At 35.7% G+C, this 19,866-nt stretch overlaps 1 protein-coding gene across 1 annotated transcript in view; it reads right to left on the bottom strand.

Moving 5' to 3' along the window:
• Nucleotides 1-1,120: 1,120 nt before the first annotated feature.
• Il1rapl1 (interleukin 1 receptor accessory protein like 1) overlaps nucleotides 1,121-19,866 on the bottom strand; it is a 1,316,339-nt gene continuing 1,297,593 nt past the window's right edge. Inside the window, exons 9-11 of the mRNA XM_047536575.1 lie at nucleotides 17,208-17,351; nucleotides 2,405-2,575; nucleotides 1,121-1,980 (exon numbers count right to left, since the gene is read on the bottom strand). Coding sequence (XP_047392531.1) covers nucleotides 1,262-1,980; nucleotides 2,405-2,575; nucleotides 17,208-17,351 — 1,034 coding nt within the window. The 3' untranslated portion in view covers nucleotides 1,121-1,261. The remainder of the gene's footprint in view (nucleotides 1,981-2,404; nucleotides 2,576-17,207; nucleotides 17,352-19,866) is intronic.

The raw sequence follows: 19,866 nt of genomic DNA, 5'->3' as shown, positions 1-19,866 counted from the left end.
AATACAAGGGGACCCACAATAAGATTCACAGATTTTCTCTGACTTTTTAGAAAATAACATTTTGTATAATACAAGATGACAAAACATATTTGATGACACATCCTGTTCTTCCCTTTGGTTTGAAAGCCTTCAATGTAAATTTCATTTTGACTTGCCTTGATTCACCCTTTTGAGTTAACTTGCCTGGCATTTGCACATAATCTCATTTGCAGAAAAATTATAGAGGGAAAAGAGGAAGTAGAATATTAAACAAAAACAGTCACAAACACATTCATGCCTTTCCAGGAAGTGATCAAATATAGGGCTTGATTTTTTTGTTTTTTTGTTTTTTTTGTATTTTTTTTGTTTGTTTTGTTTTGTTGTTTCATATATATTTATATATATATATATATATATATAAGGGTACATCAACTCATTTAAAAAACGGAAACAACACTCTCCCTCATTTTCATGCCCTTGATCTTCTCTTCTTAGCACTCTGTAGTGGTCACTGTCAAGTGACTAGCACGCCTTTGGGTCTAGAGTGTATTCTGAAGAGCAGTGAATTAAATGTTAAGACAGTTAGACCCACCCCCACCCCTCTGCAGAGTTTACACATCATGCTGCCATTAGAAGGGTAGAGGTGGGGAATGAGGCGGGACAAGGAAGAGATTCAGGGCCCTGACAGGCAGGGCCCTCCTATGAACAAGTGTTCTTTCTCTCTCTCTCTCTATCTCTCTCTTTCTCTCTCTCTCTCTCTCTCTCTCTCTCTCTCTCTCTCTCTTGTTTTTCACAAATGGCAATGCTGGCGTTGCTCTCTGAAGGCGGACGTGGCCCAACTGATCCTAGGCAGAACCCGAGAGAGGATCTGGTGCTCCTTGTCCCATCAGATAGATTTGTCCAAGCACCCCAAGGAAATGTTAAAAGCAAAATAAAATTTTAAAAAGGGAAATAAAAACCCATTCTAAAACTAAACTAATGAAGCAAAAAAGGGTTTTCTATCTATACATCAGTCTCTTCTTTAAAAAAAAATGTAAATTTACAAATTCCAATGACGTATAAAACAAAGTCAAAAAATGTAATGGTAAGAGACATGATAAAACAGGAAGACACTGATGCTACAAAGAAATTCCAAAAAACATATGTACAAGACCCTGTTTTTCCTCGTGTTCTAGAGATTGTAATGCATGTTTTTAACAGCAGCAGTCGAGGATTTAGTTCCAGGCACTGGACTGCAGATTCCACTCAAACTCCCAGGGACAGGATGTCCCTTGCTTTTCTGTCACCAAATTACACTGGATATACTGGTCTCCCTTGGCAACAGCGGCAGGATGGCACTGTTTGTGTGGGCCTCATCTGGATTCTGCTCCCTGCTTGATTTTGTCTGTGGCCGCTGCCCGTTGATGAGTGTCATAGGGATGTTACAGTAGGTATGCTGATTTCCTATGGAGGTAAGAGGCAGGGTGCCAGTAGGAGGTACGTCGTACTCATAGCTTCGGTAGTAGTGTTTCTGACGCATTTGTGAATGGTACGTGTTGTGAAAGGTAGAACGGAGATCTGGATGGGCAGTGGCTAGAGCTGTGGAAGTGGCCGCAGCCATGGAAATGGCCGAGACAGTCTGCAGCTCCCCAAAAGGCCCCTGCTCACTGACATCTAAAGCCTGCTCATGTGTAATGGGTTCTATCCTCTTAAAAGGCATTTCATACTGTAAACGCTTCCAGAACTTAGAGTTCAACTTGTTGCATTTTGGTCCATGCCATTTAATAACTGTCAGGAGCTTGATGGTGTGCTTGAGGGCCTCCACCTCCTGGTAGTTCATAATTCCTCGGAGCTCACTGCATTCAATTAGTATCACTTTAATTTCTCCAGTCACAAGCATGTTTCGAAGTCTGGTCTCCAATTCAAAGATGCTCCAGCCCCTTCTAACTACATAATTTGGGGTCATGACAATGATCAGCCGCTTGCTTTGATCTACACATCTTGCCACATCTTCAATATATGCTAGAAAGAGAAAAGAATGCATCAGAATGAGCAAGCTAATCATTTGGTCCAGAAAGCCCTAGTAGATTCTCTCATTACATGAGGATTGCCATTTTTTGGGTAACGCTTTGAGAAGATGAAAATAGCCAATGATCACTTTGAATACAATTTGGGTCTTACATCTGTTAATGCTAGAAATATTTCCCCCAGATACAAATATCTCATTTTATTTCTTAAAATGTCAAGGTTCATAGAAGGAGATGCTTTATAGAATAATGAAGCATCTATTCAGGGGTATCAAAACTTAAATTTCATATGAACACACAAAGACATTTCCTTCTTCAGAAACGAATAGATACAATTTTTGAAGTCAAAAACCTAATATTAAAATTCCATGTAAAAAGTGATGATGCAAACAAATATGCAAATGAAAACATTAACTTACTTCCAGTTGGGATTAAATCTCTATCTGGTATAAACAACTTATATCCATAATGTTTTTCAAGCATATCAGGTAGAATTTCAAGGGCAAAACGTTCTTCTTCCCCAGTTTCTTGATTCCACTGGTCAGGATCCACTTTGGTATATGATAGGTAGGCATCATAATCTTTATTGTCTGTTAAAAAATACAGAGTAAAGTTGATGTCAGTAAATACAAAACATTAGAACATGAAAATACTCATTTTTTTTCATAAACACCTTCAAATATATCTTTCTGGAAAACAAAATGAGAAGTCTTCATTAAATTCAATGAAATCAAATATTCTGGAACTAGCTTGGAAGTATAAGGGGTCATATTTTGATTTCGCTGTTGTGAAAATGGTAGGAGGAAAATTCGTAAAAAAGTAATGAGGTCTGGAGGTGTAACTCAGTGTAGAGCAAGTATGTAACATGCACAAACCCCGGGTTTCATCACCAGCAAATGCCAAAAAGAAAAAAAGTAATGAAATGCTGACAGTCACCATTTTTGATGCAGAAATCATAAGAAATCTTTACTATTTATAAAAACTGCATGTTTGGGTAGTAGTATGCTCTTACTGGAGATATTACATTGAACCAATCCTATCTTTGGTTATTTAACTCTGTTGGAAAAAAGGAGAGAAAACTGTACCTTGCTTGATTGTAGAAAAATAATATTTTTTTGAGAAAGGGACTTGCTATATTGTCCAGGCTGGCCTTGAACTCTAGTCTCAATGAGTCCTCCTGTTTTAGCATCCCAAGTAGGTGGAATTATAGGGGCATGTAGCTGAGACATAACCTTTCATGTTCTCAAATAGCCATGATCCTATCTTTTACTTTCCTTTTTTTGTGGGGGAGGGCTACCAGGGATTGAACTAGGGGTACTCAACCACTGAGCCCCATTCCCAACCCTATTTTGTATTTTATTTAGAGACAGGGTCTCACTGAGTTGCTCAGCACCTCGCTTTTCCTGAGGCTGGCTGTGAAATCAAGATCATCCTGCCTTTGCCTCCAGAGCCACTGGGACTACAGGAATGTGCCACTGCACCTGAATTTCTTTTCTTTTTTGAAATGGAGGGGTCTCACTATGTCTCCAGACTGACCTCAAACTCCTGGGCTTAAGTGAGCCTCCTGTCTCAGCCTTTTAAGTAGCTGGAATTGTAGGTACATACCACCATGCCTGGTTTGAGCAATGGTTTATAGATTCTCTGTGCTATGCAAACTTTCTGTTGGGGAGTAAGTAAAACCAAATTTGGAATGATTGATCATTTTTTCACTGAGAATCAGTTCTTGGATTGTGGAATGAGAACATTATTAAATTGAATGATTACATAAAACAGTTTTTTACTGGTATCCGTTTAATTTACATGTAAAGTAATGCCAAATTATTTGTCATCATGCTATTCAGTTTGGCCACAAGAATAAAAATGTATAATATAAACTAAAAGAAAGTACTAAAATCTGATTTCTCTCCTTGTTCTCCTTGACCTTCTTACATGAGAATTTCAAATATTTGAGTACTACTATCATGTGTTCCTTTATCTTAATTTTTTCTATTTTTTTTTCTAATTTTGCATCCCAATTTCTCCTTGTTTTTTTTTTCCAGAAGAAATCACTTACCTTCTAGATAATCTCTTGTCAATATTGTTTTTAGAATATGATGTCAGGATTTATAGTTCACCTCAATTCTAAATACCATTAATTTGATTAGTCTATCAATATAAATACCCTTAACTCCAGTGTATTACTCAATTATTAGATCAACTTGAATTGAAAATATCATAAATTTTAGAATAAAACAAACTCTGTGTTAAGCATAGAATTCAAAATCTGTGAGAATGTAAGATATCCAAGATTGTATGACATTTTCTACTATTGCTCTCAGCGACTTGAGGACACTCCTTTAGACCTTGGGGACACTAATACTCACTTCCTGAGATCCATATAAGTTTAATTCTTGTAGTAAGATAATCTTGAACTGTGTGAGAAGTGGAAAGTCCAGTGGTCCATTTTCAAATAGGATGTTAAGATCCAATCATAGCAGTTTTGAGCTTACCCATGTGTATCCTATCATAGCCATTTTAACTATAGCCCTGTTGCCCATCCCAATTTTAAAATTAGCCAATCATGTAGATTGTAATCCCAAACTCCTCTTATCAGAGCTGCCTTAGGTATAAAAACAAGTGGACTACTTGCCCAAGTTCTTGCTTGCCCAGACTTTGTGCAAGCACACCCTTCTACAGAAGTCAAGTTTGCCTTGCTGAGCTAGTTCCAAGCAGTGTTGGATTCTTTGACACCCCAATATTTCTAACAGCTGTCTAAAATCATTCTATGTATGATTACAATTTTCAGGGCAAACTGAGAAAACCGATTAATATACTGAAAGCTAAAACAGGTACCTAAGAAGGTAACAACACCACTATAGGAACCCTGACAGAAAACTTTTAACTATCGAGGATTTCTTTTTTTTATAGCAGCTTTAAGAAAAAAAGTTTTAGAAAATAGTAACCATCCAAAATGTGTCATATTTTGGTATTTCCTCTAAAGTTTATTCAAGATATAATTGTACATATGGTAAATAACATTCAGTTTTCTACAGAAAATATATTTGGTATAGGAAGACTTTGTCTATAGGCCAGAAGACAGTCTAAAATGGCACTGTGTGCTGATATAAACACTTTAGTTGAGTAAGCAATCATAGCACATAAAAAGCAGTATATAATTTGGGATTATTATTTAGTTAAAGTATTCATTCATTAGCTATTACTATGCATTTTGTATAAGATATTAAATTTTCTTTGCAACATTGGTCAGTTGCTTCCAGCCTAGTAGGAAATAGACAAGTCAGTAATCTATTTCTAGGGGATAAATGTGTTACTAAGAGTAGTACCAGAATCACAAGTCAAAGTGAGGATTTTGTAAGCTATAGTAATATTATTTTTGCCTATGATATTTTCTTTCTGGGAAGTTTCTTTTTTCAAGATTGTCCCCCAAACACTACAAAGGGCTGAAGCTCTCCTAAGTCTGGGGTATTCACTAGTGAGATTTTTATTCTTTGCCCTTTGCCTTCTCTAGGATTAAGACAAATTTAAAATAAGATCAACATGAACATTGGAACACTAAGAGAGAATATTCAGGAATCAGAACAAATATAAACCAGTGGTCCATCCATATTTGTAAGGTCCAAATGGATATCATTTTTGTTTACATGACATGCTATGCTTCTGGTTTCCCTTCCTTTTCCATGGGCACATCTCTTCCAATCCATAAATGCTGCCATTCCACAAGATATTGTGCACTTATTTCTCTCTCAATCTATTCTCCATTAAAATTTTCCTTTCCTCCCATAACACCAATAATCACTTCTTTGTAGATATCTTCTTCATTTAGATGTCCAATCCTGTTATCTTTTTCCTGAAGTTCAAACAGTCCCCCATTCCTACATGTTACTTGGACCTCTTAATTTGGATATTCTCAGCATTCACCTCACACTTGACATGCTTACAACATAACAAGCTTCCTATCTCAAGTTCTGTTCTTCACCTTTTATTTAATTTTAGTTTTCATAATAAAGCATCTCACTTCTTTAGTGTCCAAACTTAAGGAGCAAGTTCTATTTACCTTCTTTTTTCATCAGTCATTTCAAAGCTATTCATTAGTACAAAGAGTCTAGGTTCATTTTCCATCCTAGGTCAAGCCCAACTCATTTGTCAGCTGTTATATTTTACCTGATTTTCACTTTCCATTTCCTTTTCCTAATGGAGAATAAGAATACATAATGATCAGCCAATCAGGGTAGTAGTCCCTAATTAAGGTCTTGTTCAATGCAAAGACCATACCAGACTACCTGGTAGAAACATTAATGGATACATCAAGGCCTTTTTCACATGCAAAGACTCCTTTGTCCCAGAATGACACGAAAATGGAAGGTGGGGATGAACCCCATGGAGTTAAAGGAAAGATTAAAACTCAAAGCTAAAGAACACAGTCAATGAATTTAGTAATTTCTCAATGCCTGTTTAACATAGATTTTTTTTGATCCATGTTCAGATCCCAAAAAACTATATAAACCCCTAAGCTAGTACACCAAAACAGATTTTCCTGCCCTCAGTTGCCCTCCTGCATTGCAGGAGTTCTATTTCTTTACTTCTTTTCTCAAATAAATACTGCTCCATTTACTCTTCCCTACTGTTATTGTCCATGGATTTTATCTTCAAATTTGTGAGACAAGAACCCAGAAAGAAATTGATGAAGCAGAGAATCTAGTTTCATCTCAAAACTTCAGTTTCAAATTAAGCCACAAATTGATCTTTCCAAACTTCATCACTATTCAAAATTTATGAAAACTCAAAAATATCTGGCTATAAATAATCAACAACTAAATCTGTAGTTTGTTTTCCTTTAAGTTGAGCCTCATTTCCCTCAGTTGGAGGTGATCTTTTTTCTCATTTAGTATATTATGTTCTTTATCTTATTTTCTTCTTCAGACTTCATGATCTTTATCTCAGACATGTAAATAGGAATAAATAAGATGCTCAAATATACCTGTTGAAAAAAATGAATAAATTGCCTTTCATTTGGGCATCATGTGACACATCCTGTGATTTGTTTTAGAATTTTTTTCAATACCTGGCCATTTCTCAGGACAGATGACTTTGGATATGTAGATTCCATGCTTACCAGACTTTTCAAGGAATTACTAAGAGCTATGAGGGTTAAAGTTCAGCAAGTTTCCTTTGGAATAATCTTGAAATGAAGCTGCTCAACGTGATTTAAAAAAAAAGACTTATGGCCCATGTAAATGCCACTAGGAGTGTGTTTTTCAGACTACAGCACAAATGACAAACATTTGGAAGACTTGATAAATCGGACTTCTGGGCACCCCCTCCAGTGTTTCTCATTTAGTATTTGTAAGTCCTGAGAAACTGCATTTATAGCAAGCCCCCATAAGATGCTTCTGCTTGTCCAAAGATTATATTTTGAGGATCTTTGTTGTAGAATGGAGTACAGATATGCAGAGGCCTTGATGACATCAGGCAACTGCAGTCAGTTTTTAAGGTAATTGACCATAAACATTGAACCTTGCCCCCTCAGTTCCATGAGAAATGCTTTTAATACAGAGGGTATACAATAAAAACAAATTAGATGAAAATTCACATTTTGTTCAAAAAGGGAACCAAGTGTGGTGGGGTATGCCGGCAATCACAGTGGCTTGGGAGGCTGAGGCAGAAGAATACTTCCCAGGATTTTGAGGCCAGAACTGGCAACACATATCAGAAAAGGGGGAGGTGAACAGATTCTTGTCTAGACTAATATATAAAGTAATTGGTGTACTTTATGAACTTCAGGAATTGGTACTATGGCCTCAGTCAGTTTTTATCACTTCATGTCATCTGGATGAATTTATAGTATTTAAGCTTATATGTCCTAATTAGAAAGGAGTTATTTGCAAGCATTATCATTCTGGTAGAAATCCCCTTTGCTAGCATCCATGGCACCGTCTTCAAATAAATGGTATGCTTGATTGATACCTAATTTCTATCGCTCTCTAGAGTCTATGTCAGTGTAGTAATGGGTTAGGTATTTATTTACCACAAGAAGCAAAACCCTGATTTGTTGTCAGACTAGAAATACAGTGCTAGAGTAAATTCAGCAGTTTCAGGACTCAAAATCATATGGATTCCAAGGTCTCATCTATTTTCACATTTGGGAACTGAATATGCATCTTGGGTAATATCTCTTAGATTGTTTTTGATATCCATATGAGCATATTTTGATAAATCTTAAAGTGTATGAGCTTCAAGTGTCTAGTGAAACTTTGAAAAAGTTGATAGTTTCATCACTATAAAAACCAAAATTATATTTTAAGGGACAGTGCTATGATCATTTAAATTAAACTTTGGTTTATAAATATCTTAAAACTAGTCATAGAGTGGTACAAGTCTTTTTCTCATTCTCTAATTTCAGCTATCAACTATAATTCTGTTTATTGAAGAGGTAGTAAACAGTAGTTGGTAGATAATTCTTTCAGATAATTCTTCATAATCTCAAATATAGCGATTAAATTAACTCATTTTATGATTTTCAAGAAATTCTGCCTGAGTTGTCTCACCCCAAAAAAGTCAAAACCAATAAAAACCAGAAAACACAAAATGTCTGGAATCCAAATCAATCAATCAATCAATCTATCTATCTATCTGTTTAAAGTAAAAGAGATCCTGAGGATTTTATTTATTACATTGACTGAAAGGTCTACTGGCTTTGTTTGTTTGTTTTTTTTTTTTTTGTAAAAGTATTTTTGAGGGGAGACAAGAAAGTTTAGATTTCATAGGGTTAATAAATAAAATCATGAATTTAAAATATTATTAAGAAGGCTAGAGACTGGGGTTGAAGCTCAGTGGTAGAGCACTTGCCAAGCATGTGTGAGGCAGTGGGTTTGATCCCCAGCACCACATAAAAATAAATAAACAAAATAAAGGTATTGTGTCCATCTAAAACTAAAAAAAAAAAAAAAAAAAAAAAAAAAAAAAAAAAATTAAAAAATAAAGAAACCTAGGAGTGGTAGCATGCATCTGTAGTTCCAGCTACTCAGAAGGTTGAGGCAGAAGGATCACTTGGGTCTAGTTCAAGACAAGTCTGAGAGACACAGCAAGACCCCACCTCAAAAACACAAACAACAAAAAAAAGAAAATTTTATTAAGAAATATTTAATGGGGGAAGGCAAATTGAAACTGTTGAGAAAGGTTATAATTAAAATCATATTTCTCTTTAACATATGAAAAGATATTAGCTTCAATTCTCTTTAGGAGGATTGAGAAGTCAAGGAATTCATGCATGTTTTAGAATAACATACCATTTAAAAAATCAGAAAGTGGTTATATTGGATCTGGGCTAGAGAAGAGATTTACTGACAATAGAAAGGGTTTGAGATTGACATCCAGGTCTTTGGTAGCTTTTAACCTTTAAACACCTATTGAATAGTTGTCAGATGTTATTGGCAGCTGGCCATTTCTTTTTTATTCTCAAATATTTATAAGTCACACAAGTGAAATGGCCTAGTGACAAAAGCCAATATTCAGCAAATGGGTTACCAAATGAGAATGGAGGACTCAAAGATATATTGTGCATTTTAATTTAAAAGCTTATTTTGTATGTTTAGTTATGGCATGTTAGCTCAAAAAGCTGTGATAATTTGAAAATACCATTTATATAAAATGAATAAATAAGAGTTTTCAAAAAGTAAGCCTCATTTCTATCTCATGTCTCAGATTTGCTTTCATATACTTTCTTACATTTCTAAGACATCATTTTACAAACAAAAAAAACTTTGCATAGTCTAATCATATTTGAATTAGCAAGCATTAAATATATATTCTTTATATTTTTTATTTTGTGATTATTGAATGTGATTATTGAAAGAGTGAAAAAGTTGCACATTTTTTTTCAGTGCTGGGGTTTGAACACAGAACCTCACATATGCTAGGCAAGCACTCTTACTAACATTCACTTGCTTTTAATTTAACTTGTGTCATGAGAATCCCTTACAAGTATATTCTAAACTAAAGGTGCTTGAATTGCACATTTTAAAACTATACAATAATGTTCGGTTTACATGTTGTGCAATTTGGTACTTTTCTGGACTATTTTAATCCATAAGGTATCAAACAGTTGACTATGACACTAATTAAAATATTTATGGCTGGACATGGTGGCACACTCCTGTAATCCCAGCAACTCACAGGAGGATCACAGGCTCAAGGCCAGCCTCAGCAACTTATTGAGGTCTTAAGCAACTTGGTGAGACCCTGTCTCAAAACAGAAAATAAAGGGGACTGGGGATGTGGCTCAGTGGGTGAGTGCCCCTAGGTTCAATCCCTAGTACCAAAACAAAACAAAACAAAAACAAAAACAAAAACAAAAATTATGGTGTAACATAATGGGAAAAAAAAACTAGCAAAGCTCAAATCCTGAGTTTCAAATGAATTTCAGTCATTTGCTATCATATTTCTTTATATATAAAATAGTATCTTGGGGGCTAGTAGTATAGCTCAGTGGTAGAGTATTTGCTTAGCATGCAAGAAGCCCTGGGTTCAATCTCCAACTATGCCAAAAATAAAATAAAACAGCATATTCCTGAAGCTATCCAGGGGAAAATGAGTCCCTATATCAGTAAAATGTCTAGCCCCAAAGAAACATTTATTAATTTCCTTCCCTCACTTCCTTAAGAGGGCAACAGGTAACAAATTAGAAATCTTAAGAGGTAAAAGGTAGCAGAACAGTACAGGAAGCATAGGATTTGGGATAAAAAAAACCAGGGGCTTGATTCCTACCAGTTAATAATTTATGACTTTGAGCAAGTCATATACCAAAAAGAACTATATGTATCTCCTTCAGGAATTCAAAAACTCATTCTAGGTTGTTCCTCTGTATGCAGGTTATTTAATCACCACCACCAAAATTTTTTTAAATCCCAAGAAATAAAACCCTAGCCCTATAGTTTCTAAATGATTTACAGAAGTGTTGTGTTTCACTGATGGACACGAGGACAATAATTCCTGAATCAATGAATAAAGAGTAACCTTGTAAGGGAAAAACAAAGAAAAATAAACTGTACAGTCTAAGATTGTATCAATGCCAATTTGTTTCATATACCTGAAATGAAACAGATGTTCACATTTTCTGAGGGTGGGGGTACAGATTATAAAAGATTGCTCTAACCCATCTTGTTCAATACTTGTAATAACTCCCAATGTCAGACTAGGAGATCTTTTCCTTCATCTTTAAAATAGAAATCGTGTTAGTTATTATAATGTTCTTATAAGCTTGCCCTGCTGTCATTATGAGTAAGCATGCCCTGGGTACTCCACAGGCAGAGGGAGAAAAACAAAAACGACCAAAAAAAAATCCCCAAACCAAACTCTGGGAAAAATAAACATAAAGCAGGGTTACAAACTTTTAAACAAAGATGGAAGGGACACTCTAGGCAGAGCCATGGAGGAGCAAAGAAGTCTCATGTTTTTTTGATATTTGTATTTTCTTTTGAATTATTCCAGCACAGACTGCGATACTGTGTTTTTATAAATTCTGCTCTAGAGACAAGTGGTTGCCCTTATCAGGATAGTCAGCTAGTTTTTAATTAGAAAAAGGCAGTTCCTATAAGCATTTAAATTATCTTTATTTCTGATAGAAAAAAATAGATGCTTTGTTAATTAGCATAACAGATTTAGAAATTGGATTTCTTTGCTAAAATTAGTGGCTTTTTGTTAAGTATATGATCTTTGAAATAGTCTCTCTAGGGTGAAATCAGTGCTAATCAAGACATGGATTACTTAGCATAATTTAGAAACACACATGACCCTACCACGTTCAGTGGCCTGCCCTCTTGGGGAAACTCTTTTAGGTTTAAGTCCTATATCCTGATGAAGAATATTTTTGGATGACATTAGATGGACTGCTTGATCCTACCACTGGAGTGCCACCCCCCGCCATACAGACCCACAGACACACAGACACACACACACGCACAAACACAAACAGACACACACACACATGCTATGGGGTAGTGTGGATGGGTTATATGCCTGTTTGTTAATAAGTATATATGTGGCAGAACTTGTCCAAATTTTCATTTTATTATGGAATTGAGGTGATAGGGGAGTAGCTAACCTTTTCCTAATACTTAATGATATGGTTACCTCATTTAGCCAAAAGAACTTGAGAATTATGCATAATTACATTGTCTTTAGTTCTCAACAACTGTGCTTGTCCAAAGACCAACATCTCATTGTAATTGGAATGGTGCATGTTCAGATCCCATGGAAGTGGCAATGATGCACAGGGAAGTTGGGCCACCTTTTGATAGCAACTGCTTTTGAGCTAAGAAGACTGGATTTATTCTGGCAGGCAAAATGGGGCTTATTTATTTTGGGGGCATTTAAAAAATCACAGTAACTTTGTATTTAGATCATTTCTGTCAGAATGTGAAGGATTAAGTGGGGGCTTGAGAATGATAGCCAGAAGGTGGTGTAGGAGGCAGAGGCAAAGCAGTTGTAATTAAGGGTAAGGAAAAAAAGTGGTGAAACTTCAAGAGGTGCAATTTACTGATCTTGAAACTAATTGGAAATGGCAGGTGAGGAGAAAGTATGACCAATGAAGTAAAAGAGGGTACAAAAACTGAGGGGTAAGATTGAGGATGATAAGAAATGAATTGTGGGAGGGGGACAGGTAATAAAAGGAGGGTTTGGGATCTCTCCTGGTAGGAATAACCAGGAACTAGAAAAAATAAAACTTAAACAGCAGAACTGGAAGCAGGATTGTTAAATTTAGGAATGATGAGTTTACAAATGTAATTAAAGATAGAAATGTTAATGTGATCCAAAAAGTTGGGTGTTCTCACATTAGAAGAGAACTGGTGAGACCTGAATCCAGGGGAAACAATAAAATGTAAGGTTATGTAGAGGAGGGACAGGCAGATACATGAATAAACCAAGAAATCAAAGCATGTTCTATTGTGGAAACATGTCAGAATTCTTCTATATCAAAATCTTTCTGATATAGAACTAATATAATCAATTAACACCCATCAGAACAACTTGATAGAAACTGACTGAATGTGTCCCAAATACCAAATACTCCATCTTTCATCTGATACAATGGCAGCAATTCTTGGAATTGAGTCATTTCTAGTTGTATGATTAGTAGAAGTAAACACATTTGTTATTCAATAAATGTTCAATGAATCTGTTATTATATCACTGTCTTAGGCCATGACTTCAAAATATTAGCTAAAGTTTGTGTGTGTGTGTGTGTGTGTGTGTGTGTGTGTGTGTGTGCACATTTATGTGCATGTGTGGTTCTGGGGATTATACTAATAACCTTGTGTTACCTATGCAAGTGCTCTGCCACTGAGCAACACCCCGGCTTCCTATTAGCTAAACTTTGTTTTCCTGTTCTTCTTCACATCCTTTACTTTTCCTTGCTTCCAAGAGAATTTTATGAATTCCCCTTTGAGGGCAGGTAAATCTGGTAGAATGGCCAAGAATGAGTTTTGACCTCTGAATTACATATTTTAAATACAAGACAAGGATCTGAAAAGCTTGTTCCCCTTAACAGTTCTCTCTTCTTTGGAAGAGGAAAAGACTTTCAGGAGAGCTAGGAATCATGGGGAATTGATGAGGTCAGAGAAGCTTTCCACCATTGGAAGCATATGTCATTATTAAATCATAATAGCATGTGTACAAGGACATAAGGGGATGTGATTAAGATATAGAGGCTGCCTGGGTTTCTGAGAAGGGCACTCCGGGTCCCAGGGAGAGGAAGGAGTTAACAGAAGCTTCTATGGTTTGAAGCAGAATCTGTGAAGAGAAAGGATTTGTGATCTTTTCCCCAGGGATGGTCTTGGGAAATGATTTTTTAGAGAAATCCTGCATACAACATGAGATTTGCCTGTTAAAGAGGCAATAGGTTAAGGAGGTGATTATATTTTTTAAGAGGGAGATGGGTTTCCATGTAGCAGAAATTGCATGTTGCTAGAAATACAGATGTGTCTGAAATTTCCAGTGGAATAGTCTGACCAACTGTGTGAAGCTTGTATCTGCAAATTACAGCAAAGATTTTGGCCTTGAGTAACCAGTACTCAGGCAGTCCAAAGAACTGGTAGGAGTATCTCAAATAAGACAGATGGCATAGGCACCAGAGGCCTTTCCCCTTTATCAGAAAGCTGAATGTGAGTTCCCTAGAAATGAGTTTCTTGGGGGCAAAGGGAAATGGAAAATCTCAATTTAAAACTGAATGTTAACCCATAAGAAGCCAAATTCCAAACCAGAAGTGACAGTTATCTTGGGGTTGCAATGTTATCAGATTTAATTAATTAATTAATTAATTAATTAATTTTGCTATTGGTAGAAATGAGAACTTCAGACCCACTTTGGATACATTAAAGAAATAAAGATTGTGAAATTTATATATGCCTAACTCTTGTTAAGATATAGATTTTGAACTTACACATTATGGCTATTATTGTATTATGGTTCTAATGGAACAATGTCTTTTCTGGAAGTTGTATAAGTCAGGTGAGATGCAGCAGGATAGAGTTAAGAATGGGGTCCTATTCATTAATCAGCTGGAAAGTGTCTACTTTTAATACAGGGAGGGCACACATGTCATTGCACTTGTAGTAATAATTCCTTCTCAAAAAAAAGTGGAAGTAGTTTTGGTGGTACATATCTGTAATCCCAGCAATTCAGGAGGCTGAGGCAGGAGGATTACAATTTATCCAGGCCCTAAGCAACTTAGTGGGACCCTGTGTCAAAATAAATAAAATAAAGTAAAATAAAATAAAAAAGGACTGGGCCTGTAGCTAAGTGGTTAAATGCACTTGGGTTCAAAACCTGGTACAAAACCAGAAAAACAATTTGAAAAATCACTGCCGTGGCAGTCTTTGCTTTTCCCCTTCCTTTTAGGGGAATTATTTGTACCTTAACCTTATGTAGATGATAGTTAATTTCATTATCTTAGTTTTCTTTGAGTCGAATGCATTCACAGTGTCATGTCAAGGAAAACTCTGCTGATCCCTGATAGTGTTCAACATGGCCCTAGGGACAGGGTTTTAACAAATTCTAAGGCATTTATTAGCAAAATTAGCTCTGAGAGATCCTTCTCATCTATCAGAATATTATTTGTTAGTGTCTGTTTGCTCTGTTTTTCTGCTTAAAACACTTTAGAAAACCTGAGAACTCAACAGCTTCAAAATAGCAGTGAAATCCAATAAGCAGGATCCCCAGAGGAAAGTTCAAATTATTGAAAGTTCAACTGCATATGATTCACATTTTTATTATATTCCATTATTTTTTACATTCAGAAAATGATGGATAAAAGCTACATTAAAAATTATGGATTGTGTAAAATCATTCAGACCATTAGGAACACAAACGTATTCAAAATAGGGTTAATTAGGTAAAGTAAGACTTGTTTACAATATCAGCTTTTATTCAATATCATGTACTGTGCAAATTGTACAAATGACAGGAGATCTTTAGATTATACTGAACACAAAATTTTAAAAGAAAAAATAAGATGGGGATTTAGTATTCGATAAAATAAGTCTATTTTCAAATCCTGCCTTGGCCACTTACAGTAATACTTGCATTATCAACTTGAGTAAGTTATTTAACCTCTGGAAGAGTCAGTTGCCTTATCAGTACAATGGAGATTATAATATTGACCTTAGAATTTTTGTGAGGCTTAGCAAGGATGATTGTAAGAATGTCTAACACCCTGCTTGGTATGCTCATCCAACAATTGCTCTGACATTGACAATTTTCTCACAACTCTTTGAAGCAGTAGCAAAGAAAACTAATAATTTATGTGAATAGGCAAAACAGTTAGAGAACAACTAGGCAAACCATCACTTAAAACAAACAAACAAACAAAACCACAGTTTTGCTGCAGCCCAGACTTTACCCTAATGGGAAAGGGAGAACAATAGGTTGCTCCTCTTCACAAGACTGACAACCTCCAGTTCTGCCTATGAATTTCTTTCAGAGGACCCTGCACAGCTTGCAACAAGGGAAATTGCTTAATTTTTCCTTTGAATGCAAAACTGAGAGTGAAAAATGTTTATAAATATGATAGAGAAAGCTTTATAATTTGCACTATTCATTGCCAATTTGTATTGCTTCCTGTAGTGCATGTTTATCTTATGTTTTTCAATTGACCAAAAAAAGAAGGGGGAAAAGATTGCTTAATTTCTCTAATGAGTGGTTTAGGGAGTTCAATTTTAAGAACTCCAAATTTTTCTTAGAATTGTGAGAAATAGAAAGTCCAGTGGTCCATTTTCAGAATATAGCCTTAATTGGATCCATTGTAACCATTTGATTACAGTCCTCCCCTTTGCTCACCCTAATTTTAAAATTATCCAATCTCATAGCCTGTACCCTGAGCTCCTCCAGTCAGGGCGAGGGGCAGTGCTACAAGAGGGATATAAGCAGGTGGACTGACCACCCAGTTGCTTGCTAGCTTGCTAGCCAAGTTCTGGTGGTATGCCCTCTAGCAGAAGTAAAGATGGCCTTGCCCACCCACTTTCGAGCATGTGTTTGATTTCTTGTGGTACCTCAGTATTTGTAACAGAATGTACACATATACCTGGCTGACCGAAAGCAAAGAATAATTATGATTTCCACAAAACAATATTTACTTCAATTTGAGTAAAAATGTTAGACGTGTTATTATGAAAACAATGTGCTTGTATACTTTTTTATCTGTTGGTCCACACTTAGAATAAAAATTAGCCTATCTAAATATAGCTAAATAAACAAGATTGGAAAGACTGCTGGATGAATGCTAAAACATTCAGTACAGTTTATTATACTGATCTGTTTTAACAGGAACAAATTGAGATTCACTTCAAACTCCTGGGCTATGGAACACAATTAAAGGAGACACTCCTTACCTATAGAAAAGTAAAGCTGGCCTTTCAGTACTGATTACAAGGTGAGAGAAAATGAACACTCTGGTAGCATTGCAATCAGTGTTTGTAATTTGTAAGCATGTTTGGAATACAATTCTAAAAAGGGTAGGTGTTGCTTTACAACTACCAGAGGAAAATAGCTACTGGCTTCAAAGCATCACACATATTTCAGTACAAATGATGAACTTATAACTGAACATGGAAAGATTATAAGATCTGCTGCCAGCAATTTTGCAGGTAACTTTTCTTTCCCTTCTATAAAATAAAGGCAGGGAAAATAATAATATTCAGAAACAACAATAAAAGGTAAACTCATTCTTACCTCCATCTAGCTCCTCAGCTCCAAAATGATTCCTGTAGAAGAGCATGATTTCTATCTTGTAACATTTATAGATGGTCACCAAACAAACAAGTAGCAAGAGAATAGCACCAAGCCCTCCAGCAAGTTCAACTGTGTACATTAGCTCTGGAAAAAATAGCAATAGAGAATGATACAATTTTCACATCTAAAAACCAGGAATTCAATTTATTTCACATGATTTTGGATGAGACCTGATGTGGGTTATGGGTTACTACTATCTCTTCCTTTTTTGCATGAGAATTTGACCTCTCCATAACTTTCAGCTGTTTCCTTGGTAACTGGATAAGGTGGTATGTGGTAACTATGTTGCTAAGTAACATTGCTTATGGTAAAAATGAACCTTGTTTGGTTGATTGCATTTGGACTGAGAGCATTATAACTATCTGATTGAAAACTATAATATTGGAATTGCCTGAGTGCAGTGACTTTTATGTATAAACATATCCCTTTGGAGATACTGTAAACTATGCTTTTGGAGATAAGAGAAATATTGGTTCCTGTGGATATGAAGCTTTTAAGCCAGGGTGGATTCTGCACTCACCCAAAATGAATCTTGATTCCTTTCACCTGGGAGTTGGGACCAAAGGAAATTGAGGTGTCAAATAGTGCAATGCCTGGAGGGCACTGTGGACTATTGCAGAGAGTGTCCAGAGGATTGCCTAATCAATGCTACCTGCTGACTTTGGCCAGGAGCAATGACTTCGGAACTACATCTCTCTGGACTTGAGTCCAGGCCCAGGAGGTGTACCATAACTTGGAGGCTAAATGAGTACTTGTGTTTAAGAAGTAGGCCCCCTAGTGGATATCACAACAAAATATGTTTTTAATATTTTCCTTTCAGTAAACCTAATTGTTTTCTTTGCTTCCTGTTATACCAGGGATGTTACTACATTCTATCCGAAAGGGGAGTTTTCTTGACACTTGCTGTATTGATTGCTTCTATTACATAAATAACTATCAGAAAAATTTGGGTGTGAAATTTTTTTTCTCCTTTAGTGCTTATGAACATTATAACAAAATGAAGGTTTCTTATAAGTCGCCATGTACACATATTGGAATTAAATTTACCTATGTGTCTGTGTATTCATGTTGTTCTTGATCATTCTATTCTAAATGTTATTATTGGGAGGTAGCTATTTATTCCTGAGGCTGACTACTACCTCAAAAACTACTAGTTTCTTTAACTGCCATTAAGTACTAATATTTCTGAAATGAAATATTAAAATAATGATGTTTTAGATTCTGAGAGAAATCACCAGTGGATAGGATATGTAATTTTGTAACACAGTTGATGTAGGCTTATAGTGAAAACTTTCAATCTGTGGTAACACATATTCTTAGGTTACAAGATCACTCCTGAGCCAGGTGCAGTGGTGCATGCCTGTAATCCCAGCAGCTCAGGAGGCTGAGGCAGGAGGATCTTGAATTCAAAGCCAGTGTCGGCAACAGTGAGGTGCAAAGCAATTTGGTGAGACCCTGTTTATAAATAAAATACAAAAAAGGGCTGGGGATGTGGCTCAGTGGTTTAGTGCTCCTGAGTTCAATCCCTGGTACCCCCACCAAAAAAAATCACTCCTGAGCTCTTACAAATGGGGTGAAACCATGCTTGGAACACTAGAGTATCAGTGAAAACTAATCTTAAAAGTGTACACATTGTATTTTCATAAGAACATTGTATGTCTGTGTTTGCAAGTGATAGTACTTTTCCTGTAACAATTACAGAAAAAAAAACCTTAGTCCTATTTCTTATGATTTAGGCCTTTATTCCTAATTCAATAGTTTAATAGACTAAATGTATACAATTACTATTTAACAAGTGTATTTTTCTCTATTTAGAAAAATTAAATGGGAAATAGAAGAAAATATTTTATGAAAAAGTCTGGACTTCATGAATTTAAGGAAGAAACAGTAAAGTGGGGAATTAAATATTTTAGAGTCCAGGTAAATTCATATGAAGTGTGGAAGAATGAGATAACTAATCTGTTAACTCTTGTGAGAAACACACAAGATCCTACTGCAAAGGTACCAGGAACAAAATAAAAAAAACTCTTTGGAATAATGTTTCCCTCCTATGATGTGAACAGAAAGGATAAGTCGGTAGATAATACTGTGGGGTGCATTGGTTCTCTTAGGATATGAGTTAAACTTCACCATATACAGAATCTTCATAGAACAGGAACTTACACCCAGAGGTAGTTTATATACCAGAAAAATGTAATTTAAAACACACTGCATATTTTAGAAGAGATAAGCATTTAGACTATGGCTTTTTCTTTCTTTGCATGCTAGGGATCAATCCCAGGACCTCCTGCATGCAAGGCTACCACTTTACCACTGAGTTACACTCTCAGCCCACACTATAGCTTTTTTAAAAGATTCATTCTATTTTCTAATTTACTATATTAAACACTTACAATTTAAAACTCTAAAGTTACTTGCATAAAAAAACGGAAAAATAATCAAGATCACTTCACTTTCATTTCCAAACACTGCTAGTGAGAATACACAATGGTATTATTACACTGGAATATTTGGGGTAAGTTTCTACTGAAATATAATTCTGCCCTATGCATATCAATTACACTCCATGGTATTCACCCAAGAGAAATGTAAGTTAAAT

Source organism: Sciurus carolinensis, chromosome X, assembly GCF_902686445.1.
Source record: "Sciurus carolinensis chromosome X, mSciCar1.2, whole genome shotgun sequence".
Lineage (NCBI taxonomy): Eukaryota > Metazoa > Chordata > Mammalia > Rodentia > Sciuridae > Sciurus > Sciurus carolinensis.
Note: the sequence above shows the minus strand (reverse complement) of the source record. Positions and strands in the feature narration are given on the sequence as shown.